The sequence below is a fragment of the Sceloporus occidentalis genome, unplaced genomic scaffold (assembly GCF_023333645.1).
Source record: "Sceloporus occidentalis isolate IW3139 unplaced genomic scaffold, rSceOcc1.0.p SCAF_416, whole genome shotgun sequence".
In the NCBI taxonomy this organism is placed as follows: domain Eukaryota; kingdom Metazoa; phylum Chordata; class Lepidosauria; order Squamata; family Phrynosomatidae; genus Sceloporus; species Sceloporus occidentalis.
In genome coordinates, this window is record NW_028317396.1 from 242,471 (window position 1) to 267,283 (window position 24,813).

Here is a 24,813-nt window from a genome sequence, read left to right on the forward strand (position 1 = left end):
GCGCATTCACGGTAGCGCTGTCAGTTTAAGTGACACTCTACCTCCTTGGCATCTCCATTCACGAGGGGTAGGGGTACATATGTCTTCTGGATTTAAAAGCTCCCCTGGAATATTCACCAATAATATGTCCACAAACACCGACTAGGACTATGCGGTTGGCGCCCGGCCACCGGCAACCACAAATTTCTCAAACCTCAAAGACCAGGTTTCACGGACAAATTGCAACAAATCCAGTTGGATGGTCCATCTGTTATTTTTGTTGTTTTTTTGTTTTCTTCTGTTCCCATTTATCCCTTCAGATTACAAGACTCTGAGCTGTTAACCCCCATGCTTAAAATAATAAGACAGTAAGTTTAAGGCCCATTTTCATTTTAACATATATTGTGGTGTGAGGATCCCCTTCCTTTATTCATTTTTTTGTAAAATAGTTTATAATGTTTTGTGTTGTAAAAGACTTTTTAATTGTTAACAGAGCTCAATTAGAGAAATGCAGTTTGAGTTATTGTTTATACTCCATGATAGTGAGACAAATGTTAAGTTTTGCTAATAAAGGGATGCGGCATTCACAAAAAAAAAAAAAAAATAATAAGACAAAGAGCATTTCTGAAAAGGCTACTGGTTTTTCAGATTAAGTGAACCGGAACATCAGTTGGCCGAGATTAACGTAGTTAATTAGGTGGAACCACCGAGAATGACACAGCGAAGCTCCATGTCACAAAACATGACGTGGGGGCCAATATCGCAAACGTGAGGTCAGCTTTTCTCCAAGACACATGATTGACACTTTTGTGTATCTTGATAAAAATGATGTCCATCGACCAAAGTGGTGACCTTTAAGATCTTTGACTAAGGAGATATCTCAGGCACCTTCATGGTGGCCCTTTAACCAAACACAGACCCAAAAGGTTGCTTTTTGCATCTACGAGATTCCAAGAACACACAACATCTCCAGCGAGCAGCTGCTAAAATATCCTGCTCTGATCCAGATAATTTACTAGAAGATCTCATTCTAACGCTTTGTTCTGACGGTGTGAGGACGGAACATCTTATCTTCTAAGGTTCCGTTACCTACGAGACCGCAATCTTACTATTGTCTTTCCTGGAGAAGGCTGACATTGAAATAACCAGCAATCATTGATGTTCTTTCTCAGGAAGGCTCGCTGATAATGGTTTCTGATGGCTCATTACAGCCAGTTCTGTCCAGCTTCTGTAGATCGATATGTATGCTCTCAGCACTAGACACCATTACTGTATTACTCATATATCGGTCAACCCAATCCACTTAATTACAATATAAATCGCCATCTCACATCAAACGAGGCTCACCATCTCTTGGCAAATCATGTGTTCATAGACAGACCAATCTATCCAATGACTGGTAAGATGCACGCTATTAATTCACCCACATATACGCATTTAATTCATTCATTCAAATGCTTGTCAGAAGGGACCGGGGGGAATGACCATTATTATTATTGTGTTTATTATTATTATTATCTTTAATTTATATAGCGCTAACAATTTCTGCGGTCCATACATTCAAAGGGTCTGACAAAACCAGAACTGACCGACTAACCAAATACAAACCGATACATTAGGTAAAGAGCGCCCCGGCTCAGAAGCTTACAATCTAGGAACTATAGCATTAGGAACAAACCACTGTTATATTTTTGCATGTTAACCCCTTAATGACAAAGCCGGTACATGTACAAGGCTCAAAATGCATTGTTTTCAATGGGTTTAGGGGCCGTGCATTGTCCTTAAGGGGTTAATATTTTTTATGTGCCACATTAATTCTAGTTGCAGTCACATGACACAAGTAAGGAGCACTGATAGGTTGTTCTAGCAGCAGATTCTTCAATGTTGCTGTGATGTTCAAAGGTTCTCAAAAGTATTGTGGAAAGAAGAAAATGAGATGTTTGCTCATCGTGTCACATTACTCTCTCGCTGTTTTCTTTAGGTGAAAGTTCTCGCTGTGTTATCTCCTCCTTCTTATCACACTGAGGGAAATAATGGAATGACCCTGTCCTAATCACCCAGCCTGACTCTCTGACTAATGAAAGGATATGGAGGAACGGACTTCATTAGCATTGCCATAAAGCATCAGCTCAGTGTTGTGTTTGAGGAGGAAAAGTCACCCAAAATATCACATGACTGACAGCAACGGCGGCTCCAAGTCTGCAGATAAAGGGAGTTTATTGGGGCAAAATGAGATAAAAGTAGGTTTTTGTTAATGCCAACCGACATTACTGTATACAGCACTGGGGGTTATTACTGTATACAGTGCTGGGGTTTATATTACTGTATACAGCGCTGCGGATTATTACTGTATACAGCGCTGGGGGGTTATATTACTGTATACAGCGCTGGGGGTTATATTACTGTATACAGCACTGCGGGTTATTACTGTATACAGCACTGGGGGGTTATATTACTGTATACAGCACTGGGGGTTATATTACTGTATACAGCGCTGGGGGTTATATTACTGTATACAGCACTGGGGGTTATATTACTGTATACAGCACTGCAGGTTATTACTGTATACAGCACTGGGGGGTTATATTACTGTATACAGCACTGGGGGTTATATTACTGTATACAGCGCTGGGGGTTATATTACTGTATACAGTGCTGGGGGTTATATTACTGTATACAGCACTGAGGGTTCTTACTGTATACAGCGCTGGGGGTTATTACTGTATACAGCACTGCGGGTTATTACTGTATACAGCGCTGGGGGTTATTACTGTATACAGCGCTGGGGGTTATTACTGTATACAGTATAATTTTTGCTCGTTTGGCTGATCACGTGCGTTATTCTGATTTTCTGTATCTGGGGTATGACCCTGGAAGTGATTTCATTCTGTAAAATAAGAGAATACCCTAATCTAGAGTGACTTTTTTCTGCTACGCATGCGGATGGAGCCCGTTCCGCGAGCCGAGTACAGAATACAGCAGATGGAAAAGTCCCGGGTAACCCATGCAGGACGGGGCAGCGGGACGGCGTTGCGTTCCGTGCTGTTGATGTTTTGGGCAGCGATGCGTGTGTTCTGGAGATGCCGTTCCTGGTCGTTCTGGTTCTAAGAATTGTTTTCTGCTGGTTAATTATTGATATTAAAAGCTCAGGTGATGATTCCACACTTTTTTTGTTTGGTTAAATTATGTAAAAGAGATGGTTGTCTGTTCCATCCTCAAAGGCGCCGGCAGCCCGTCACCCACGGAGCAACTAAGGAAAAAAAACACAGAGCAACCACGTAAAATGTATTTTTCATACTGATTCGTGATGCCCCAACTAACGCCCCCCCCCCCCTTGGAAAGTTGCCCCTTTAGCTTCTGACCCATCATATGGTATCAGAAACGTCTAGTGGTTTCATAATGTCTATTGCGGGGTGGAAAAAGTCCCAGGAGGATGTTTAAAGATGGCACCCAAACAGTCTCACTTCCCCCTCAACCAACCAATAGATTGTAAGCTCACAAGACCAGCGCCCTCTTCCCCTTCTGTACCAGTATACCTTGATTTATGTTAATGTTATAATCAATTTGAAATTGTCTGTTAAATATTTAAGCCCCCCCCCCATTTCAACAGCGCTACAGAATCTGCTGGCGCCATGCGGCCTTCCATGATGTTTGCCCTCTGATATGTACGGTTTTGGTGTTCTTACATTTGCGATTTTTAGCAATGTAATGTATCCGCGTTCTGCTATAAACTGATAAATCTGCTGAAAAAGTGCCAGGCGCCAGAATTATCTTCTGAAAAATGAAGTTTTAGCAGGGCGCGGCAGCGATGACGAGGTGGCTCCGCCACTTTAAGGCCCCCGGCCGCAGGTTACTTTATTAAGCTCTTTCTAATAAGTATATAAATTTATTTAGATGAACATGATTGCGTTCCATGTTTATCCCTCTAATGTATGTCACGCCTGCAATGTATGCACTGACCGGTACCCAGAATATAGTTATTAGTTACACCATTAATTTAAAGAAGCATTTTCTGCTCTTTATATAAGCATGATCGTGATGGAGCCTGTATGATCAGTGTCAAAACCCAAAGACTGCCTTTGTAAATCTGTGACAGTATACAGCTGTAAGTTATTGCGTCATAAATAATATTTATACAGCTAGTAATTAGGCCTGTGTATGGCAGCCACAGGTTACTATAAAACCGGCTGCAGAATGGCCTTATCACCCCTCTTCCTGTCACTCAGCAGGAGGCTCACACCCACGTGTACGAAGCTGGGCGCTGACTGATGCAATCCAGGATCCGCCCACTGGACCATAGTTCTATTACATGATTGGCTTAATAGTGTCCTCTGGGCGTCATGGGATGCTACCATTGGCTAACGCTGTACGCTAGCTTTAATGTGATAGGCGAAACGTTGACTTCCGTGTTCCGCCCATGGTTGGCCGCTTTCCCCTCTCCCTCTTTCTCCCGGTTCCAATATGGCGGATGAATCGGTTTCTCTTTTCACGGCTATCGGACTAAGTGAACAGAAAGCTCGAGAAACGTTAAAGAATGAAGCTCTTAGCCAAACACTTCGGGAAGCCATCCTCCAGGTACTGAGACCGGGGCGCTCACCCGGAGATTGTAAGAACGGGCCTATCTCTACCCCCCGTCCGCGCTATGTGGTGGGCACTGAGCTCCCTGCGGGGTCCTTTAGTCTTTTGGGGGCACTGAGCTCCCTGCACCCTCTGTCTTTAGTCTTTGGGGGGCCCTGACCTCCCTGCACCCCATGTCCTTAGTCTTTGGGGGAGGCCCTGCACCCCCTGTCTTTGGGGGAGGCCCTGCACCCCCTGTCTTTGGGGGGGGAACTGCACCCCATGTCCTTAGTCTTTGGGAGGCACTGAGCTCCCTGCACCCCTTGTCCTTAGTCTTTGGGGGGCACTGAGCTCCCTGCACCCCCTGTCCTTAGTCTTTGGGGGTCACTGAGCTCCCTGCACCCTCTGTCCTTCAAGGACAATTTATATAATTTGTTTCTTTAAAAAGTGCCAACATATTCCGCAGAGCAGTATATGCAGTCTGCATTTGCTGTAATGTGATTGGTTATTTTTAAAGCACAACCTGCGGGTCGGGGGATCCTAGAAACGCAGTAACCTCTCGGAACCTGAACCGGGGGCGACCTCCAGCTTATTTGGGGTGTTTCGATCATTCATTTCCCCGCATAGGCTGTTCTATCAAATGTAGAAGCCTAGAAACGTATTTCTGTTCTACATAGAACCCGCAAGCAGATCGGCCCCATTCGGCCCCCCGTCTAGTTGCCCGTTTCTCCAGCTGTAAAGCCTGAAACCTTAATCAGTTGTTGGTCTCGTCTTAGATTCAGTAGCAGTATGTCTATCCCATGCATGTTTAAATCCCCTCACTGTGCTAGCCTCTACCACTTCTGCTGGGAGGCTGTTCCACTCACCTACCACCCTCTTGCACGTAATCAGCCAAAGAAATGTTGTTGAAAAAAGTAACAAGTCCACTTTATTGTTGCTTGTGCCGCGGATCACATTTTGACGCATCCCCCCATTTGAACTCGTTTCCCGTCCGTTCTACTCGTAGAATTTTTTCCTCTTTATTTTTTATCACTTTTTATTGTGTTTTTATTACTGCATTAGCCGCATCCTGTAATGATCAATAATTATGATCTTCTTTCAGGCCGGTCAAACCGGGACACGACGACTAAAACTCTTTCTGTGCCAATGCACATTTTTACTTTCTGAACCTTGGACTAATTGTCACTTAAAGCAGCCAGTGGCAGGAAAGCAGTAGGAGCGCTGTATGCACGGGGGGGGGGGGCACGGAGGGTCTCATTAGGCTAGAGCACACGCGTGTGCGCTGGCGTGTGGTGTCGTCGTGTGTCTCAATGACTCAATGGGCCGGTAACAAGGTAAATCTCTGATGTCCCAGACCGGACCATTTACACTATGGGGGGGGCTTTGCGGAGTCAGCACAACCTCCATGGGATGCAAGACGCAGAGCGCTGGGGTATGATGTCATATATCAACGTGAGGACAGCGGCCGGGGAGGGGGGCTGACCTGGGTAAGTGCTAGGGCAGCACCCGAGATAACTACACCATTGGATATGGGGGGATTCTGGAGAATCCCCCCCTTATGCTTTTGCAAGGGGGGCGTCACAAAAGTTTAAAGGGACAGCTCAGATATTGTGGGTTGGATGGCTGGAGTGTCCCTTTAAACTCTATTCTGTAACGTTTGCTTAAAAACTGGTGCAGAACGTACACGTTGGATACCGAGCCGTGTCCCCGGCGTACGTGTCCCGTTTATATACGAGGATGATGGGAGTGGGACACCTACAGCATATAATGATTACATAAGATATACTCTCACCAGAAACCCAGTATCCTCCCCAAAACGCTCGTTCTGTAGGTTTCGCCAGATTAGCGAATGTTCTGCAGAACCGGTTTCACTTAACGAGGGGTGAGTGACGCTCCTTATTTCCGCCCCGGCTTAAGCGCACAAAGAATTTAATTATCGCCTGCGTCGCTGGGATGCGAGGTAAACGCACGCGTCGGGATTAGCGCCCATTCATCGCCTCGCGGCCCCGTTCCCTCCTCGGCTTTTATCTGCTTGTTGTTTTTGATACTTCTTAGACGTTTGTTTCGTTCCCAGTGGTGTTTTTGAACTTGAAGCCGGTTTGTTGGCTGTCGGGCCGGCCGCGGAATCACTAGAATCCCGTTTAATGATTTGCAGGCGGCAGCGCTTTCAAGGGTGCGCATGCACGTGGCTCCATGGAGGCATGGTCCGGGGTGCGCACGCACGGGCTCCATAGAGGCAGGGTCCGAGATCGAGCCAGTGGCACGACAGGCTAACAAATCTGAAGATGGTTTCGCTCGCAAACACTCTGCAGAGCCTTTCAGCCGTCAAGTCACTAATGAGTTGAGTTTTAGGAGACAGATAAAGCCGGTTAGCGCAGCTTCTATTAATTGCAGCAAATCCAGAAAGTCCCCGACTTTCATACATAACTAACTCAGAGACAACGGGTTTTTAGTGTACAGTCTACCGGTACGACATTTAACGTCTGACCCCAAACGGGGGTCTCCTTTTCATACTGCCTGTGGGGAAATAGTAGAATAGCTCGGTCTTAACTACCCAGCCTGACACTCTGACTAATAAGTCTATGGAGTCACAGACTTCATTAGCATTCCCATAAGCCAGGAAATTCACCCAAAATATCACATGCCTGACAATGGCAGCCTCCGGGTCTGCACTAGGGAGTTTATATCACTGTATACAGCCTGGGGGGGGGCGAGATTATATCTAGCCTTGGTAGTGGGTGGGGTTATATCTCTGTATATAGCCTTGGGAGGGGGCGGGGTTATATCTCTGTATATAGCCTTGGGAGGGGGCGGGGTTATATCTCTGTATATAGCCTTGGGAGGGGGCGGGGTTATATCTCTGTATACAGCCTTGGGAGGGGGCAGGGTTATATCTCTGTATACAGCCCTGGGAGGAGCAGGGGTTATATCTCTGTATACAGCCCTGGGAGTAGCAGGGGTTATATCTCTGTATACAGCCCTGGGAGTAGCAGGGGTTATATCTCTGTATACAGCCCTGGGAGGGGGCAGGGTTATATCTCTGTATACAGCCCTGGGAGGGGGCGGGGTTATATCTCTGTATACAGCCCTGGGAGGGGGCGGGTTATATCTCTGTATAGAGCCCTGGGAGGGGCGGGGTTATATCTTTGTATACAGCCCTGGGAGGGGGCGGGGTTATATCTCTGTATACAGCCCTGGGAGGGGGCGGGGTTATATCTTTGTATACAGCCCTGGGAGGGGGTGGGGTTATATCTCTGTATACAGTGGTTGGGGTAATGCCAAGCAAAAAAAATATTGTTTCCGTGGGATGTCCCGTTTTAACGTTCATGATTTACTAGCCATCGGTTAATCTGTGTCCTTGTAGGGACTGGGCTTTGAAATCGTGAGAGTTGGCTCGTGCATGCTGGGTGTCTCCATGACGGATAAATCCGATTCCTTTCACTATCTGGAGTTCTTTCCGTATTGTTGGAGCCCAATTTAGGCTTTCTTATTGCGCTGACTGTCGGCTACCCCGGCTGGGGCATTCAATCACCGGCACATAACCAGAGACTTCCAATGACGTAAGAAGCAAATGGCAAACTATTCATAACTTGTCGGGGAGAGAAGCTCCGATTACAGCCCCCCTCGAGGATTTAACCCTCTCCTTTCTGACATCATCTAACGTTGCGATATGATCTCGTATCGCCTACAAATTAAACGTCTTGTTTTAGTTAAATAATTTTAAATTTTAAAATTCCAGGTAGAATATTGAATAATACGACGCCGGCTCTGATCACCCCCTATGATTATTTCCAGATCAATTCGAACTAAATGGAATGTGGAATATCTTCTTTTACAATAATAAATAATATGGTTATAAGATGGCATTCAAACTACGTTACATGGAGACCTTTATGTGCAATTGGTGCGAAGGTGCAAATCTGATTGGACGATTCCCGTCCAATCCATGGAGTATTAGAGATCTTTTGGATTTTTGATGGTTTCTTCATTTATTTTGTTGCATTTGAGGGAAACGAGGGGTTACTGGATCTCATGAATAGTTGAAATGTTCTTAACATATAGAAACCTTGTTGTTCCGTTTGCAACAAAAAAGCAAATTGAATTTATTATTTACTGAATAAGCTGTACTTTTATTTCAAGCTGGATACATTTCATGTTCCCAGTGTAACAAAATAATTTAACATTTGTAAAACTATTCCATCTGCATTATTTAAAAAAAAAAAAAAAAACATTCAGAAACTTTCCATTTTTTACGGAAAAAAACCTGTTTGGTGTCTTTTTGTTTTTTTCCATGGCTTCAAAATTTCCAGAAATTTCACAGGCATTTCTAAAACTGCTTATTAAATGTAAACTAATTCCATTCCCCCACCGTATGTGCCGACTGCGATATAACCACGGATTGTAATGCCTGACAGCGATCCAGCGTTTAAAGCGATAGTCCCACCAAATCAACATATTCTCATCTCCATAACAATGCTTATTTTTAATGGCGAAACCCGCTGCTGGTTGGGATGGCTTGGCACTCGTGTAGCAATAGCGCCCCCAAGTGGCTGAATCCATGCCTTTTTCTCCATGCCTCTGCGAGGTTAAATTTCTTTTTCTGTTTTTTTTTTTTCTTCTTGTAATAAAAGTATAAAAAATACTTTTATTACGATATTTTTTTTTTTATTTCTCAATGAATGAAATGATCAAAAAAAGGTAATTCTACATAATGTGCAAATGATTTTCCAATAAAGCTTTAAACTGGATATTTTAGAACCCTACACCAAAGTTCTGCCCGTATAATATAGAGATCGTTTTTACTGCGCAGCGGCAGCGCTATAAGCACTGTTTAATTTTGCTCTTTAAATTTTTTATTTTTCCAGAATACTAACCCATTTATTAGTGTTTTTTTCCAACAGATAGAGAATAAATACTGTTTATTTTTTTTGGCAGACCCACGCCGTTTCCGGCCCTTCTGTTGACAAGGTGACAGGCACCCTGCTCTACAGCGTGTCATCTCGGCTGAAGGATACAAAGAGGCTGAGCTTTCTGGTTGGATATATCGCCAATAAGAAGATTAACACAGACCTGCAACTCAACGGTAATTCCTCCTCGTCAGCCCCTCGACGGGGATCTGTCAGCACTGTTAAAATGAATACAGTATCTATACTGATGGTTTATTTCTATCGTATTATATATATATTATTACATCTGTTATAGAACACCATAGGTCGATATACCAACCCTTAGAAGGCTTGCTGCAGATGTGTATAAAGTCTGCTTTGTAATGGAATTCAGTAAATATTCTCTGGATAGAACACGGGGATCATCACTGACGTAAAACATTAGAGAGTCAAAACACTTGGCTATGCTTTCTGAACGGCCCCTCCGAGCGTCTCTTGCCTGTGTATTTCTTAGTTAAATCCGTGAGATTTTTTGGGGTATTTTCTTGGTTAATGTCCAATTCTCCTAGAGCTCCTAATTCTCCGATGACTGTTTCCAGCTGCTCTTGATTACGTGAAGGCCCATCCTGTGGACCCCATCGATGTTGCCGATTTTGAAAAAGAATGTGGCGTTGGGGTAATTGTGACCCCGGAGCAAATTGAAGAGGCTGTGAGTATTGTTGTGCTTATCTTGCTATTCCGTTCTTGGTCACTAGTGGCCGCCACTACTCCTGAACGCCAGATAAAGGTGCAACAGCCTCCGTCAGCTTAATAAAAGGACCGCGTTGCAGACCCATGGAGGGTCTCTGGCACTCAAAGGATCAAATTCAATTTTTTGTACAACCTGCACGATACATACTATCTGTACTCTGTGAGCTGGAAGACACAAAGCCCAATATATCACGGGTGCTTCTTCTGAGGTGACTCCAGTCCTGAAAGAAATAAAAAGGCATATAGTATCATTTCCGTAGTAAAACTGCAGGCTCTTAGAGCTACAATACTTCGGCATCTGATCACCGTAGACGGAACACTGGGTATATTTGCGAATGATCATGCTTATCTTTAATGCTAAATCATCTCTGCGCACCTTCGCTTCTATGCAATGATTCCCATGTCCTTCCAGGTGGAAGCTGTGATCCAGAAATGTAAAGCCCAGCTGCTGGAGGAGCGATATCGCTTTAACATGGGATTGCTAATGGGTAAGCAGTGCAGCCAGTCTCTGGGTTCTAGTGCCCTTTCAGTAAGGACCAAGTACTAATCCTACAGTGAACGGCCAGCAGGAGCCTCCCCCTCTGTTGCTCCCTTGGTATGGTCCATGGTGAGCCATGGACCTTTGTCTGCTATGGAGTGTAACCCACAATGCGTTTGTGTTACAACACGTGGTACTCGTACATCATATGAGTGATCTGCAGTTTCTAAATAAATACAATGAACTACGCATGGCCCACACTATTTTAATTCTTTTCCATTGACTGTATGTGTTTTTTACTTTCAAAGGTGAAGCAAGAAATAAATTGAAGTGGGCCGACGGGAAGATTATCAAGAATGAAGTAGACATGCAGGTGACTGGACCATTCATTCTGTGTTTGTATGTGATCAGGTTGAAGAACTACTTAGGTCCAAGTTCAACTCGTCTACTGATCTTTCCTGCTATTGTTCCAAAAGAAGGCAAAAATTCCTGCCAATTAAGCATTTTTTTTCGTATTTTGACTTTTTTTGGGGGGGGGGGTTTCTTTCTCGACTCCAAAAGGTAATCTGATTTCTCCTTGGATCAGGAAGCTACTTATGTTTATTATAGATATATATAAATTATATCCAGACCCCTTTTTGGGTAACCATTGTATAACCGCCTCTCTTGGTAGTGAATTCCGTACCTTTTATTGTAAAGAAGCCCTACCTGGTGTCTAGCCGAGATGAGTTGTTGAGAGCTGGAACCTTTAAAGAAACGACATACAGTGTGTGTGTATATGTAATATATATATATATATATATATATAAATATACACACACTGTAGAGAGAGACATTTTAATGCTGGAGGGATTCGTGATCAGGGAGCGCATCTCATGGAGTCTGAGATAACCTTTGCTTGTTTTTCCACTCAGGTTTTACACTTACTTGGCCCCAAGACAGAAGCCGATCTAGAAAAGAAACCCAAGGTATTTGTGCGTTTGTTCCTTCTGGCAGAACGAGTGACGTCTGCTTCGTGACCTGTCGGCGGACCTTTTGTCCATTGTATGCGCGCGTCCAGTAGTTGGACATTCTTACCTGGAGACGGACAGTCTGTTACTTTCAAAGGGTCGTGTCCCCTTTAAGAAACAAAACTGTGTGTTGACCAGTAGTGCATCAGAACAAGACACGTATGCGTATTTCTCGACAAGCATCTGGCCTTCTAATTGGGTGAAAGTTTTGGACTCCCCAATTATTGCTCCGTTGGGGTTTATGAGTTTGTAGAAGGGCTTTGCAGATTTCTAGTTTCAACTCCGATATTGCTCTGTATTATGAAGGGCCGACGCCGGTGAGCTTCGCTTGCGAGGACCACTGACCTGGCCTGTTATAATACACAGAGATGTATGATATACTGTGATATTCCCCCACATTAATGCATTGTTTATGGCCAATTCAGCCTGCAGGGTGGTCCATAGTGCTGACCAGGGAGTTCCACTTTAATGAATGCACCCCGATGTATAACTGGAGTAGAAGTCGGGATTCACTGGCCAAGTTGCCACATCTATCTCGCTTGATAACAACCAACCCATTATGTGAATAGACTTTAAACGGACAGGATCTCTTTACGACTGCTGCAAAATGCCCTCCCATGCAGAGTGGTCTAATGACCGTAGGACCGATGCCATCAAGCAAGGTAGCAAATCAGATGAGGAATGGCCCCTGTAGCAATACGCCGGCCCTGCGTACCGTGCCTTTACTTGGAATTAACCCTTTTAACAATTACATTCCGTGAATAGACTCCCTGGATAACTTACGGAATTTGTTTTTGTTATTTGCACTAAAACTTAGTTTTTTGCCTTTTTTGAATCCCGAAATCGTGTATCTATAATCCTAACAGGCAGGGTACTCTGGTCATATCTCTGTGATTTGCACTTTTTAGGTTGCGAAGCAGAAAGTACCAGAAACCGAGAAAAAAGCTGAAGTGACTGTGAACGGTGAGTGCTTTCTGTGCTTTCTTGTTGTTCGATGTTTCGTTTGTCGTGTTTACGCCGACCTGCGGCGTGCGTTCTCCGACCTGATCGTATCAGCCGCGTGTCTGACCTGCCTGTAGAGCGATGACCTGAAAAGAAGTCTGTGGCAACCGCAGAACCAGCCCTTCGGATACTACTTTCTGTCCTTACGAGAAGCAAAAAACAAACCTGGCATGTACGTACGGGAATTATATATATTTGTGTGTGTAGTTATATTTATTTATATATATATATCAGCAGATATATATATATATATATATATATATATATATATATATATATATATATATATATAATATAAAAAATCTGAAATAAACTTAAATTGATCTTATATAAGGGAGCCAATGTGTAGGAGTTCCAAAATATTTCTCTGTTATGGAACTTGGCTTATATTTCGACGTTTTGGGCTGGCGCTGCCATTTTTTTTTTATTATTTGTTGCTGCGGAGCTATAACCGTATACACGTCAGCGTACAATGTCCGAATAACAAACGCAGACGTCTTTAGGTGCCAGTCTGTCTTTCTTAGTTGCCAGGAGGGAGACGCGGCCGCGCGCTTCTTCATATAATAGCGAAACGTGTTAGGGTGCGGCGCGGATTTATATTATTCTCCGTCTCCAACGTTTAAGGGGAGGGGGGGGGGGCGGTCGCCTTCCCAACTTCTAGCATTCCAAAATCATTTGAAAGTTAATATGGCAGCCCCCATGGTATACCCATACGGGGGGTTCCTAATGTACGTGTTTGTGTCGGTCTGTAAACACCGTTACGTGGGGGCATTTGGGACATTGAACCATAAAATGTGGGATTAAAAAAAAAAGTAACAAATCCCCTTTAAATGGAATTTATGTACTTTTCACATAAAATTTGAGGTTCTATTTAATCAGTCAATCTGGCGGCGGAGCTGTGAATTGGGGTTTCCCCCGCGGGTTTACTTGTTAAAGTCGCGCAGGCTCCTCTTTGCGGCTGTTAGAGTTAAAAATAAAAAGTACGAGCGGCTTGGAGAAAGCCGATGAGTTCCCGGAAAAACGTGTCTGATGAGGTGTTAACGCAGACGACGAGGGTCGGGAATCCTGTGACGGCGTTAATACCCGGCTGCCATTAGCCTTTTATTTTGGAAGCTTCTGGCAATAACCGACTGTTCGGCTCACAACCATCCAATTTCTTTTTTTTAACCCCCTTTGCCGCTGAAACGGTGGCAGCAGCCGAGGGGTTAATATTCCCCCACCGCCACCACTCCTAATTTTTCCCTGTTTTCTTCTGTCGGCGGCGTCGGGGGGGGAAAAAAAAATTAGCAATTAGAACGGAGCTGTTAACAGAATGTCCCATTTTCCGCGGAGTCTGAAGATCTTTCTCTTGAGGTTCTAGAAGGTGACATTAAGACGCCGCGTTCCGCCAGCTGGGAGCGTTCCCTGCGCGGAAAAAAAAGACTGCTTTATTGATTCAGAGTTTTTCTTTTTTCCCCACTTTTTTAATAATTTTACAGCGAGGCGCTGCCTTCTGGTATAAACGGCTAATTGTGCCGCGTGCGACGGGAACGTAATATTTCCAGAATTCCACAGTGAAGAACAATGGGGGGCGGGGGGGGGGGCACACCATCTTTTTAAATTTTGGGGGGATTTACCATTGTGTTTCAGGCATTAATTTTTAGGGGTCTGCTGTCTGGTTGGACCCCTGACAGCCACGTGGAGTATTTGAGGGACCCCCTGGCCTGCCCCCCCCCCCCCCCCCCCGAGTTATACTTGATTATCGCACGTGCTCTGCCGTGGTAGTCATTGGATAATATGGAAGCCGGGGGTCTGGGCTCCAGGGTTTGTAGCGCCCCTAGGGAGCGAGAAACACGGGACTTCAGATAAGACCCCAACTTTAATCAGCCGTGTTTCTCCGGCGCCCCCTCCTGGTTATATACCGCTTATATCATACCACTGGCCCTGCTGGACAGCCCCTTGCGCACAGCCACCCAAAAGCAAAGAGGCACCAAGCTCTTACCGAGCCGCCGTTTATCGGATAAGATCCCAAATGAGAAGTCGTTTTCTTAAACCTCCTGTCAGACTGTTAACGCTTCAGCTTTCATATAAGAACCCGCGAGCCGAGGTTCCTGACTTAGTAGCCCCGGCAGAGTTTCGTGTGATTAGCGACGCTTAACGGAAGCAAACGAGTAGCTGCAGGTTACTTACGTTACGGTGCGCTTTGTGGCCTTTAACCCGTTGACTGCCATTAGGTTATAAGTAGAGGAGATGTAATCTGCACCACATGCGGTGTGTTAAATCCCAGCTGGTGGGGGGGGGGGGAATGTTTTTTCTTTACTTTTGTCTTTTGTATTCCGCTAACAAACCTCCCTTCCGTACAACCGGGGCAGATAAAAGATTCTTGCAAGACTTAAAACGTTACTCTTACAGCGTACGTAAGCTTGGGGACATTGTTGCAATAGAGTAGAATTTTTATTTAGTGTGTGTGTGTGTGTGTACAGTATGTGTGTGTATATATGTATATATATATATATATATATATAATGGTTACCAGTACCACCAGTGCTGAGTGGCTGTGGAGTGTGAATTTGAGCCGGTAACAATGCTCTTGGACGATCCTCCTTAAAACCTCCCCTCTAACAATTTAAATTCCTGGTGGCGTTTTGAGCCGAAGCGTCTGGCCTCCGAAACGCGATCGGCTGCACATTTTCTAGGAACTGGGAGAAAGGAGATGATTGAGCCGGGGCTGGGGGGGGGGGGCGACCGGGGGGGCAGATCAGCGCCGACGGTCAGTTTTCTATACGGCTCTGTTGGCTTTCTTGGAAAGGCTCAGCCAAAACCCAAACATTGTCAGTTCTGAGAAGTTGCAGATCGGCGGAGCGGGTGGAAGACACACAAAGCTCTGTCTGTCCGGCCGACGCCGAAATCACCCGCAGCCCCTGCTTTCTGGGACCAGCCTTACCTGCAGCGAGACGTCATCGCAAAACACGCGTGCCGGCGAAAATAGGACACTTGGTTCAATCGGGGGAGCATTGAAATGCTGTGTGTATTAAAAATAAATAAATAAGTGTCTGTATATGTGTGTGTTTATATTTATTTTTATTATATATATATATATATATATATATATATGTGTATATATATATATATATATATATATATATATATAAAAATTGTAGAAACCGTACTCTCATTAGTCCATTGCCGTGCACAGAAAAAGTAGGAAATATTTTGGCACACGGGGCAGCAGTCAGGAGATGGGGGTCTGATATGTGGGGGCGACAGTTTTTATTTATTTATTTTTTTTTTTTAGAGCCCGAGGTGCGTGCTCTGGGTGCTGCACTGTGGGGGCTACAGATATCACTGGATAAAAATATTAAAAATCCATGAATTGCTTGCTGTCCGGACATATGGGGGGGGGGGGGGGGGGCAGTGCTTTTTCTGGATACAATCACAAATAGGGAGAGATGAAATAACAGGTTCTTCGTTTTTAGCCCCGAGCGCACGCATTTTGGGGGCATCACAGCGAGGGCTGGTAAGAGAAATCGTTCTATCCGAGCAGACTCGTGTTACTGGGGGACTGAATATATTGTTGTTTGGTATTGGAGGGGTTAACGCCTCTCTAAGGTTCAGGCGATTATAAACGTGATTGCGCTGGGGGGGGCTTGTGACAGATCATCTAAGCGCTGAACAGAGTATTAAACGCACTCAGAGATGTTCTAAAACCAATTGCTCCCTTTTTCTGATGACTTGTGTGTCCCCGTATGCAAATTAATTTCACATCGATGCAGTTAATTTGCATTTGCGTTCAGGGGACTATTCCACAAAACAGACGAGGCTGTCCCAAACTGGTAATATAGTCACTACATGTCCAGTGGGGGTTCCGTGCCGCTCTGGGGGTCCACTATGTGCAGACCCCCCTATTGCCCGTTCGTCAGATCTCATAACTTCCTCCCCGGATTCCAGCGCTTTAAGTCTTCCTTCTCCTCTTATCTCTCCATCTGCTGACCTCCTGCTTTCCTGTTTTTGCCGGGTTTTATTCTGGTGCAGTTTTTCTCGAGACTACAATTCCCATCATCCGCAGGGATATTTGCCCCCCCCCCCCCTCGTGAGACAGTCGCGGCTGTGCGTGCGCTTTGCTTGCTGCGTGTATTCATGGAATCCATGCGCGATGCTTATTAGTCCGCCGGTGCGTCTGGCGGGGGAGAGACAGACGCCGCGAGCTTTACAGAAAGAATCGCCGCTGTGTGGAGCTCACAAGCCCCGGATTGTTCTTTCTTAATTGTGCTGCCGGGGGGGGGCTCCGTAGCCGCCAGTGTGTTTTTGTAGGCTAATGACCGGCTTTCACGGCCCCCGTGGTTCAAACGCTTGTTGTGGGATGCATGCTCCAAAATGTTATTCCAAACCTTGGGCCGTTTACACGAGACAATCCCGGGATAGGAAGCCTTTTGTATTTAGCGACGTGACCCCAAACCGCTTTACAGCACAAACCCGGGGGGATCGGCTGCCGTCGCTGCAATGAGGACTCTGAAGTCTTCTTTTCAGTTAAAAAATATACAAACTGGAGAAAGAGAACCGTTTCACTCCTCTTCTGTCTGGCGGCTTTTCGCAGATCACAATGGAGTCTATTCACTAAAGCAGGTATCTCCGGCTGTTGCAGGACTACATCTCCCATGAGGAGCCTTCCACTAAGAGGCTGGCTGAGGATCGTGGGAGATGTAGTCCTGCAGCAGCTGGAGGGCCGGGGTTTGGAGATCCCCCGCGCTAAAGGGAGAGTTGTGGTTTTCACTGTTCGGTATGAAGGGCGACCGCTGGCAGCTTTCTCCAGCAGGGAAGGTTAAGCTGGCCCTGCATGATGCATAATACAATGTGCAAGAAGAAATCTCACCGATTTAACTATACATTATACAGGGCTGGCCAAACTCTCGTGCCGGCTCTCCCTTTAATGACGTGAATAAGCCTCGGCGTGCGAGACCCCCCACCTCCCGTCCGGACCCTGGAGGGTTACAGCCCTCCTCGCTAGCGTGTAGCCAGGCAATGTGCGTCAGTAAGCAATGTGTTCTGTATTATCACGAAGAGCAGCTGTCTCTTCACCGTTTGAGAACTCTATACCCCCCCCGGTTACCCCCCCCCCCCCGCGAACGACCAAAGACATGAAAGGGTGATAAAGCCGTACTGCATCTGCGATTCGTATTCTAATGCCGTCAAGCGGTGTATACTGTCGGACCGTTCATCGGACAGGGCCTTATAATAAAAACGTGGACTGTTTGTGTCGGATGGGAGGGACATCTCTAGTGATCAGGGGGGTGTATTTCACAAATGAGAGGGTGGTAGATGGGTAGTAAGTGGAACGGCCTCCCGGCAGAAGTGGTAGAGGGTAATACAGTGAGGGTATTAAACATGCATGGGATCGGCATACGGCTCCCGAACCTAAGATGAGACCAACGACTGATTAAGGTTTGAGTCGTTACAGCACGAGAAACGGGCAGACTAGACGGGGGCCGATCCGTATGGATGAATGCGGAATATCTATGTAAGAAAAGTAAATAATTTAACTATCGCTGTTTCTAGTTCCCCGGCTAAACAGAACTGCCCCCCCCCATCGGGTTTGATTCCTCCTCAAACGATTTGCGGCCCGCAGTCTCGATGAGCTGAATATGGTTTTGGTTCTTATTGTTTATTTGCCACGAAGCTACACAATTAGCGTTTAAATTTATATTTGCAAATAATACTGAAAACAGAGCGCTTATTCCGAGCCGTGGCCCCTGCGTGCGGCGTTCGGATTCTGCCTGCGGGAAGATGAGTTGCATTAAGTTTTCAAAATAAAACGTCGGACTGATGCTTGGTGAAACAAACGGTTTAGAAGCTTCCCGTGCAAACGCCTCGGCGCTCCGGCTGAGCGATGACGGAACCCGCATGATCCGCAGGAGATTCCTAGAAGTCTGGAGGGAAGATTAGAGTCCCTTTTCCTGGAAAATCAGCTTAAAAGGATAAATAGGAGGAATGATGGATTAAGAGCTCTGGCTAAATATCACCACCTAGTGGCAGCACGCCGGACCTACACGTATCACACGCCAACATGCGCTGCCATTCAAAGGTTTGGGGTCACTCAGCTGTTTCCATGGAAAACAAGGAGTTTTCTAACCATCAATTAGCCTTTTAAACTTAAACGTGATAAAGGGCCATTGGAACACAGGAGTGATGGGAGTGATAAAGGGCCATTGGAACACAGGAGTGATGGGAGTGATAAAGGGCCATTGGAACACAGGAGTGATGGGAGTGATAAAGGGCCATTGGAACACAGGAGTGATGGGAGTGATGAAGGGCCATTGGAACACAGGAGTGATGGGAGTGATAAAGGGCCATTGGAACACAGGAGTGATGGGAGTGATAAAGGGCCATTGGAACACAGGAGTGATGGGAGTGATAAAGGGCCATTGGAACACAGGAGTGATGGGAGTGATAAAGGGCCTCTGTACATCTATGAAGAGATTCCAATAAAAATCAGCTGTTTCCAGCTACAATAGTCATTTACAACATTAACCCCGTCTGCGCTGGATTTCTGATCCATTTTGTGTCGCTTGGCTCATGGGTTGACACATTAGGCAAGTTTGTTTTTTGAGCAAGCAATCGCACACATTATCCATCGCAAGCAATTCAAATGCATGTTTTTATTTGGTTGTATACTCTGTAATCTCACTTTGTTGTGTATTTGATTTTCTTTTTTTTTGTTTGTTTTTTTTTTAGATGTTGTAAAGTTAGAATCCAAATCTTTGATGGAGCAGCTAAGAGGAGAGGCCTTGAAATTCCATAAACCAGGTACGGGGAGGAAACATTGTGTGTATACTTACTGTGCTCCACTTACTCTGCTGAATTTAACACTTGTGACTATTTTATTATGGATCTGTTGAAAGCCCTTACCCTTCTCAGAAATAAATCTTCAATCACGTTTAAAGTTCGCCCCGTGCATTTTTTTTTTGCTGGGAACACTTAAATGTCATCTGACACAAAAGCAGGCATTGACAGGCTGTTGCCATAGTAACTGCATTTCTGTAAAGGGTACACGGCTGGAAAATACCATCTTTTTTTAAACTTTACAGAGATACATTCAGCCATCTGAGGATTCTGTCATCACGGCACCGATTAACCCTATTCCTTCCGCAGGTGAAAATTATAAGACCGAGGGATACATTGTGACCCCGAACACCATGCAGCTACTCAAGAAGCATCTGGAGATCACGGGGGGGCAGGTAGGAGCGCCCATGGTGTGAATGCGTGCCGTACGCTGGAATGGAAAAGGTTCCATGCGCTCCACGGGGGGGGGGGGGACGTTCTACTGTATATTATATTGCCAGAGTTTCGGCCCACGTGGGTTCTTCATCAGCGCATAAACATGGCATCTCGGTACACGCAGTCTACTCCACGACATGTGCGGGTTCACAATGCATTGTTTTTTAATGGGTTTAAGGACAACCCGTTGTCCTTTAAGGGGTTAAATAATAGGATGAATTGCTGCAGACTATTTCATATACCGACGCGTTTCATATACACAGCCTAACATACCTCCTTTGGACCAGTTTTGTAGATACACGGGGGGGCCCAGTCAGGACAAGACTTTGTGTCCAAAGGAACCCAAAATGTAGCCCCTCGCCCCCGATATCCTCCGGCTCCGTAGTGTTTTGTAGCTAATAACCAAATGCTTTGTGTTTCCAGGTGAGAACTCGCTTTCCTCCGGAGCCAAACGGCATTCTGCACATCGGCCACGCCAAAGCCATCAACTTCAACTTTGGTTATGCCAAGGTAAGGATTTCTTGTAAACGCACCAAAAATGAACCCCTAGAAGACTGTCCATCGGTAGTGAGCCAATAAACGCGGTTTACAAACTTGCTTGTCCTATAACGTCTCCTAATAAAGACCACGCTTGGATAATTCCTTTAAAAAATATAATTATTTCATTTTCATAGACTGCTTACCCTGCTTTTTGTGACACTTGGTCACCAGAGTTGGGTGTGAGTGCAATTTACTTCCCGCGCCCCAAGACCTCGCATCTAATAGCCGGTCGCTACGCTTTGATATCTCTTGGCAGGCAAACAACGGCATCTGCTTTTTGCGGTACGACGACACCAACCCGGAGAAGGAGGAGGAGAAGTATTTCACCGCCATCAAGGACATGGTCGAGTGGCTGGGTATGCTGCTTAATCTAACGAGAAGCCTTAGAAAAAAAAAACCAATATGGGGGGTTTCAGGACCACCTTGTTGGGTGCAAATGTGGCTCTTTTGTAGCCCAAGTGACTTTGAGGCCTATGTTGGCACCATGCAGTCTCTCCTCTCGTCAATAAAGCGCCAAGCTTTGAAATCTATAGCATGGGTGGGCTATATGTGGGCTAGTCGTCCCTTTTGTTGCTGTCGCTAAATCACTTAAGCTGGAAGTCCCAGCCGCCGTGAGTTTATTCTGGGACTTTGTCCAACATCCTCAATAACAAAACTGCTAATCCCCCCAACTCTTTACAGTTTACACAGTAACTATCATGTTTTAATAATTAGAGTGTAAGTAACTTATGTTATCATCTTTGCTAATTGCCTATTTTTGCCCCCAAAAACCTGCCAATCCGATCTACTCTTACGGTTCCTCCCATTGTTAAGTTATTTTTTTTTTACGGGCATTTCTGAAACCCCTCGGACTCTTTTCTGCAGTAGATTCCGAGACAAGAAGAGATGCCAGAGCGAACCTGTGAGGTTTCCAAAGAGCGGAGACTGTCGGTACCCGTGAGGTTTCCAAAGAGCGGAGACTGTCGGTACCCGTCGCTCTATTTCACATCTCGCACATCTTCCGTTTTTTTGAAAAAGACTCGGAGTTCCGGGTATTGCTGCTACGCTGCGATTGTCCTTTTGGGGTCTGTTAGGGCTTTTCGTTGCCTTTTTATGCCATAGATATGAGCGGGACTTGATTAAGAACGCTTAAGGAAGCTGGATATGTCTTCCCGCGTGTGATTTACGTGCCGGGAAGCCGATATCCGTATTGAAATAACTTTTCTATATTCTTGGGGGGGTTAAATTTAAACTTTTTTTTCTCTGCCATCACAGGATACAAGCCTTTCGCGGTGACGCACGCCTCTGATAATTTCGACCAGCTGTACGAGTGGGCCGTGGAGCTCGTTAAAAGGTGAAAAGTCCTCTTGTGGTATAGAGAAATCTGAGCCTCGCGGGACTGCATGAGGTTCTTAGGGAATGTCGGTTGTGTTTAACGGGGTTAAGGGATTACTAATGCCCCAAAATAAGTTTGCTCGTGTTTGGATCATCTTCTCTCTGTCCCAGCAGGGAACCCCTGTGTCAAACCTGACATGGGGAGTCTGTGACGTGGTTCGGTAAGCCCCTAAAACAGCTAATCCCCCCAACTCTATACAGTTTAGAACTTTAATAGTTAGAGCGTAAGTACAAGTAACTGTTATGTGATCATCTTTGCTAATTGCCTATTTTTGCCCCCAAAAACGTGCCAATCCGGTCTACTCTTACGGTTCCTCCCATTGTTGTTGTTTTTTTTTTTTACGGGCATTTCTGAAACCCCTCGGACTCTTTTCTGCAGTAGATTCCGAGACAAGAAGAGATGCCAGAGCGAACCCGTGAGGTTTCCAAAGAGCGGAGACTGTCGGTACCCGTCGCTCTATTTCACATCTCGCACATCTTCCGTTTTTTTGTAAAATTGAGACCCAGGAAGAAGTGTTTTTGAAAAAGACTCAGAGTTACGGGTATTGCTGCTACGCTGCAATTGTCCCTTTGGGGTCTTTTAGGGCTTTTTATGCCACAGACATGAGCGGGACTTGAATAAGAACGCTTAAGTGGAATGAATATAGTTTGCCTTAGTAAGCCCCTGACCCTGTAACTCGCAGCTTTGACTCAGAGGCTCATCTTTGAGATGTGAAGCCGGTAGTGAGTGAGGATAAACTCCTGTAACGGGGTCTATAATACAGAAATGAGACGTGCCTGATTTAACCCGTTGCTTGGCTTGTTCCAGGGGTCATGCCTACGTGTGTCATCAGAAAGTGGAAGAAATTAAAGGTCACAACCCACCACCTTCTCCATGGAGGGATCGGCCGATTGAAGAATCCCTAAATCTGTTTGAGGCAAGATTCCTATTTATTGGCTATACGGTCCCTAAGCTTCTAGCGACCAAGCTGTAGAAAGCCTGTCCCAAACCCCTGGATACCCCGATTCCCACCCCTGCTGATCTCGGCATATTCTCTACAGGGCATGAAAAAGGGCAAGTTTGCGGAGGGCGAGGTCACCCTGAGGATGAAGTTGGTTATGGAAGACGGGAAGATGGATCCAGTTGCGTATCGGATCAAATATACCCCTCACCATCGCTCTGGAGACAAATGGTAGGTACTCGAGTCACATCACCAATGGCGGATTCACCTGGAGCTTTAATTACTGAGGCTGGAGTCCGATATAGTCCAGAAAATAAAACATCTGCCAGTCCCTCTTGTTCTGCGTAACTTGGTGCCGTTTTTTCCTGCGCACATTTAGTATCAACCCATCGGCTAAACGGCTTCCTACAGCCTGCGAGATATTTAATGTCTGGCTCATCAATTCTTTTCGGCATTTCTGAAACCCCTCGGAATCCTCCTTTCATAGATTCCGAGACAAGAAGAGATGCCAGAGCAAAGTGTCTGAGATTTCCAAAGAGCAGAGACTTCCCGCGCCTTCTGTTCTATTTCACGTCTCGCACAGACTTTTTGGGTTTTGGGGTGTTTGCTATACTAATATTATTCCTGTTGGTTGCGTTTGGCAATAAATGAGTCGGATCTCTGTATAAAGTGTGTTTTTCGGAATTCTCTTTGCAGGTGTATATACCCCACCTATGACTATACCCACTGCCTGTGTGATTCGATTGAACACATTACGCATTCTTTGTGCACCAAGGAGTTCCAGGCCAGGTGAGAATAACTTAACGCTGTAGGATGGGGGGGCAGATCCGCGCTTGGGGGGGGGGTGCATTTCTTACGTTGCCTTTGTTACGGGGACACGTTTGTCTCCGCAGGCGGTCGTCGTATTTCTGGCTCTGCAATGCGCTCGATGTTTACTGCCCCGTGCAGTGGGAATACGGACGTCTCAACCTGCACTATACGGTGGTGTCAAAGCGGAAGATCATCAAGCTGGTGGAAACGGGGGCTGTCAGGTGCGACAAGATAAAAGGAGACCGTTCTCGTTAATGGGAACACGACTCTGATCACACCACACAAACAAACATACATAATAAATATATAGTTTTCCTGGCATACAGTGGCAGTACGAGTGGGTAATGTCCTTTCCGTAGGGACAAGCTGAATCTAAAGAAATAAAAACAATTAAATGCCCCGGAGCCCCTCCTCCTTACCCATAAAGCCGGGGCCGACCGGAGGAAGCCAGTTCTTTTCTTGTCCCTTTCAGGGACGGACAGGTTGAATCGTCGGTCCGGACAGGAGTCCGGCATCTTCAGTTGCTGGTGAGGCGCACGGGTTGCTGCCTGGGGGTTTCGTGAGCCTCCGATTGCTCCCCGGGTGGTGAGCAGAGAGAGGTCTTCCCTCCGTAGCGGTTCGCGTTACGGAGGATGTATTTTTGTCTTCCTTTTGTGTACTAGGAAGTGGGAGCATGCGCAGTCTGGTGGAACGCACGCCCGGGTGTCGTTGCGTTCCACTGAAGATCCGATCGCTCTACTGAGCATGCGCGAGTCGGATCTTCCGGAGGGCGGCAATTTTAAAAATTGCAGATAAGCGCTTTGCCTGTCTGACTGCTGGAGCTTTCGTCAGTACAGTGCAGCCGTGTCACCAGCCCCCCCACACGGTTCAGAGGTGGTTAAGGTAAGATATTTCTTTATCTTGGCTTTTTCCTATCCTCTTCCCTCCTAAAAAAAAATAAAAAAAAAAAATTTCTTTTAATACGCTTTTTTTCTTTTTATCAGATGTCTAGTCCGGTCCCATCAGAGAATCCGGATAAGGATAAAAGACCTGCTTCCGCTCCCAAAAAAGCCACTTCCAAAGCTAAACATTTAACATGTTCTGAGTGTTCTACTCCACTGCCTGATGGCTGCAGAAAAAAATTGTGCAACGCCTGCTCTGCTGAACAGCTTGCTTCTGAGAAGCGTAAAGACCTGCAATCTTTCCTTGGGTGGTTTCAGGAAAATTTGGCTCAGACATTTGAGGCTTTTCAATTC

General features: G+C 45.7%; 1 protein-coding gene and 3 non-coding genes across 6 annotated transcripts in view; all 4 read left to right on the plus strand.

The window, feature by feature from the left end:
- The first annotated feature begins 4,440 nt into the window (after window positions 1-4,440).
- LOC149272809 (glutamine--tRNA ligase-like) overlaps window positions 4,441-24,813 on the plus strand; it is a 28,109-nt gene continuing 7,736 nt past the window's right edge. The window contains exons 1-17 of one of the 3 annotated variants that reach the window (XM_089506703.1): window positions 4,441-4,554; window positions 9,472-9,619; window positions 10,022-10,131; window positions 10,585-10,660; window positions 10,959-11,023; window positions 11,565-11,618; window positions 12,569-12,627; window positions 17,319-17,332; window positions 19,386-19,442; window positions 19,788-19,873; window positions 20,337-20,423; window positions 20,710-20,809; window positions 21,708-21,786; window positions 22,636-22,744; window positions 22,869-22,999; window positions 23,465-23,557; window positions 23,662-23,799. In XM_089506703.1, the coding sequence (XP_089362829.1) occupies window positions 4,441-4,554; window positions 9,472-9,619; window positions 10,022-10,131; window positions 10,585-10,660; window positions 10,959-11,023; window positions 11,565-11,618; window positions 12,569-12,627; window positions 17,319-17,332; window positions 19,386-19,442; window positions 19,788-19,873; window positions 20,337-20,423; window positions 20,710-20,809; window positions 21,708-21,786; window positions 22,636-22,744; window positions 22,869-22,999; window positions 23,465-23,557; window positions 23,662-23,799 (1,520 nt within the window). Of the gene's footprint in view, window positions 4,555-9,471; window positions 9,620-10,021; window positions 10,132-10,584; window positions 10,661-10,958; window positions 11,024-11,564; window positions 11,619-12,568; window positions 12,628-17,318; window positions 17,333-17,362; window positions 17,370-19,370; window positions 19,443-19,787; window positions 19,874-20,336; window positions 20,424-20,709; window positions 20,810-21,707; window positions 21,787-22,635; window positions 22,745-22,868; window positions 23,000-23,464; window positions 23,558-23,661; window positions 23,800-24,813 lie in introns of all 3 variants that reach the window. The other 2 variants (XM_089506704.1, XM_089506702.1) reach the window with 2 other exon arrangements.
- On the plus strand, window positions 21,282-21,452 carry LOC149272810 (small nucleolar RNA SNORA14). Its single transcript, XR_016279534.1, has one exon. It is a non-coding gene; the product is annotated as a small nucleolar RNA SNORA14 (small nucleolar RNA).
- On the plus strand, window positions 22,171-22,306 carry LOC149272811 (small nucleolar RNA SNORA14). The gene has a single exon (XR_016279532.1). It is a non-coding gene; the product is annotated as a small nucleolar RNA SNORA14 (small nucleolar RNA).
- LOC149272812 (small nucleolar RNA SNORA14) lies at window positions 23,218-23,354 on the plus strand. Its single transcript, XR_016279533.1, has one exon. It is a non-coding gene; the product is annotated as a small nucleolar RNA SNORA14 (small nucleolar RNA).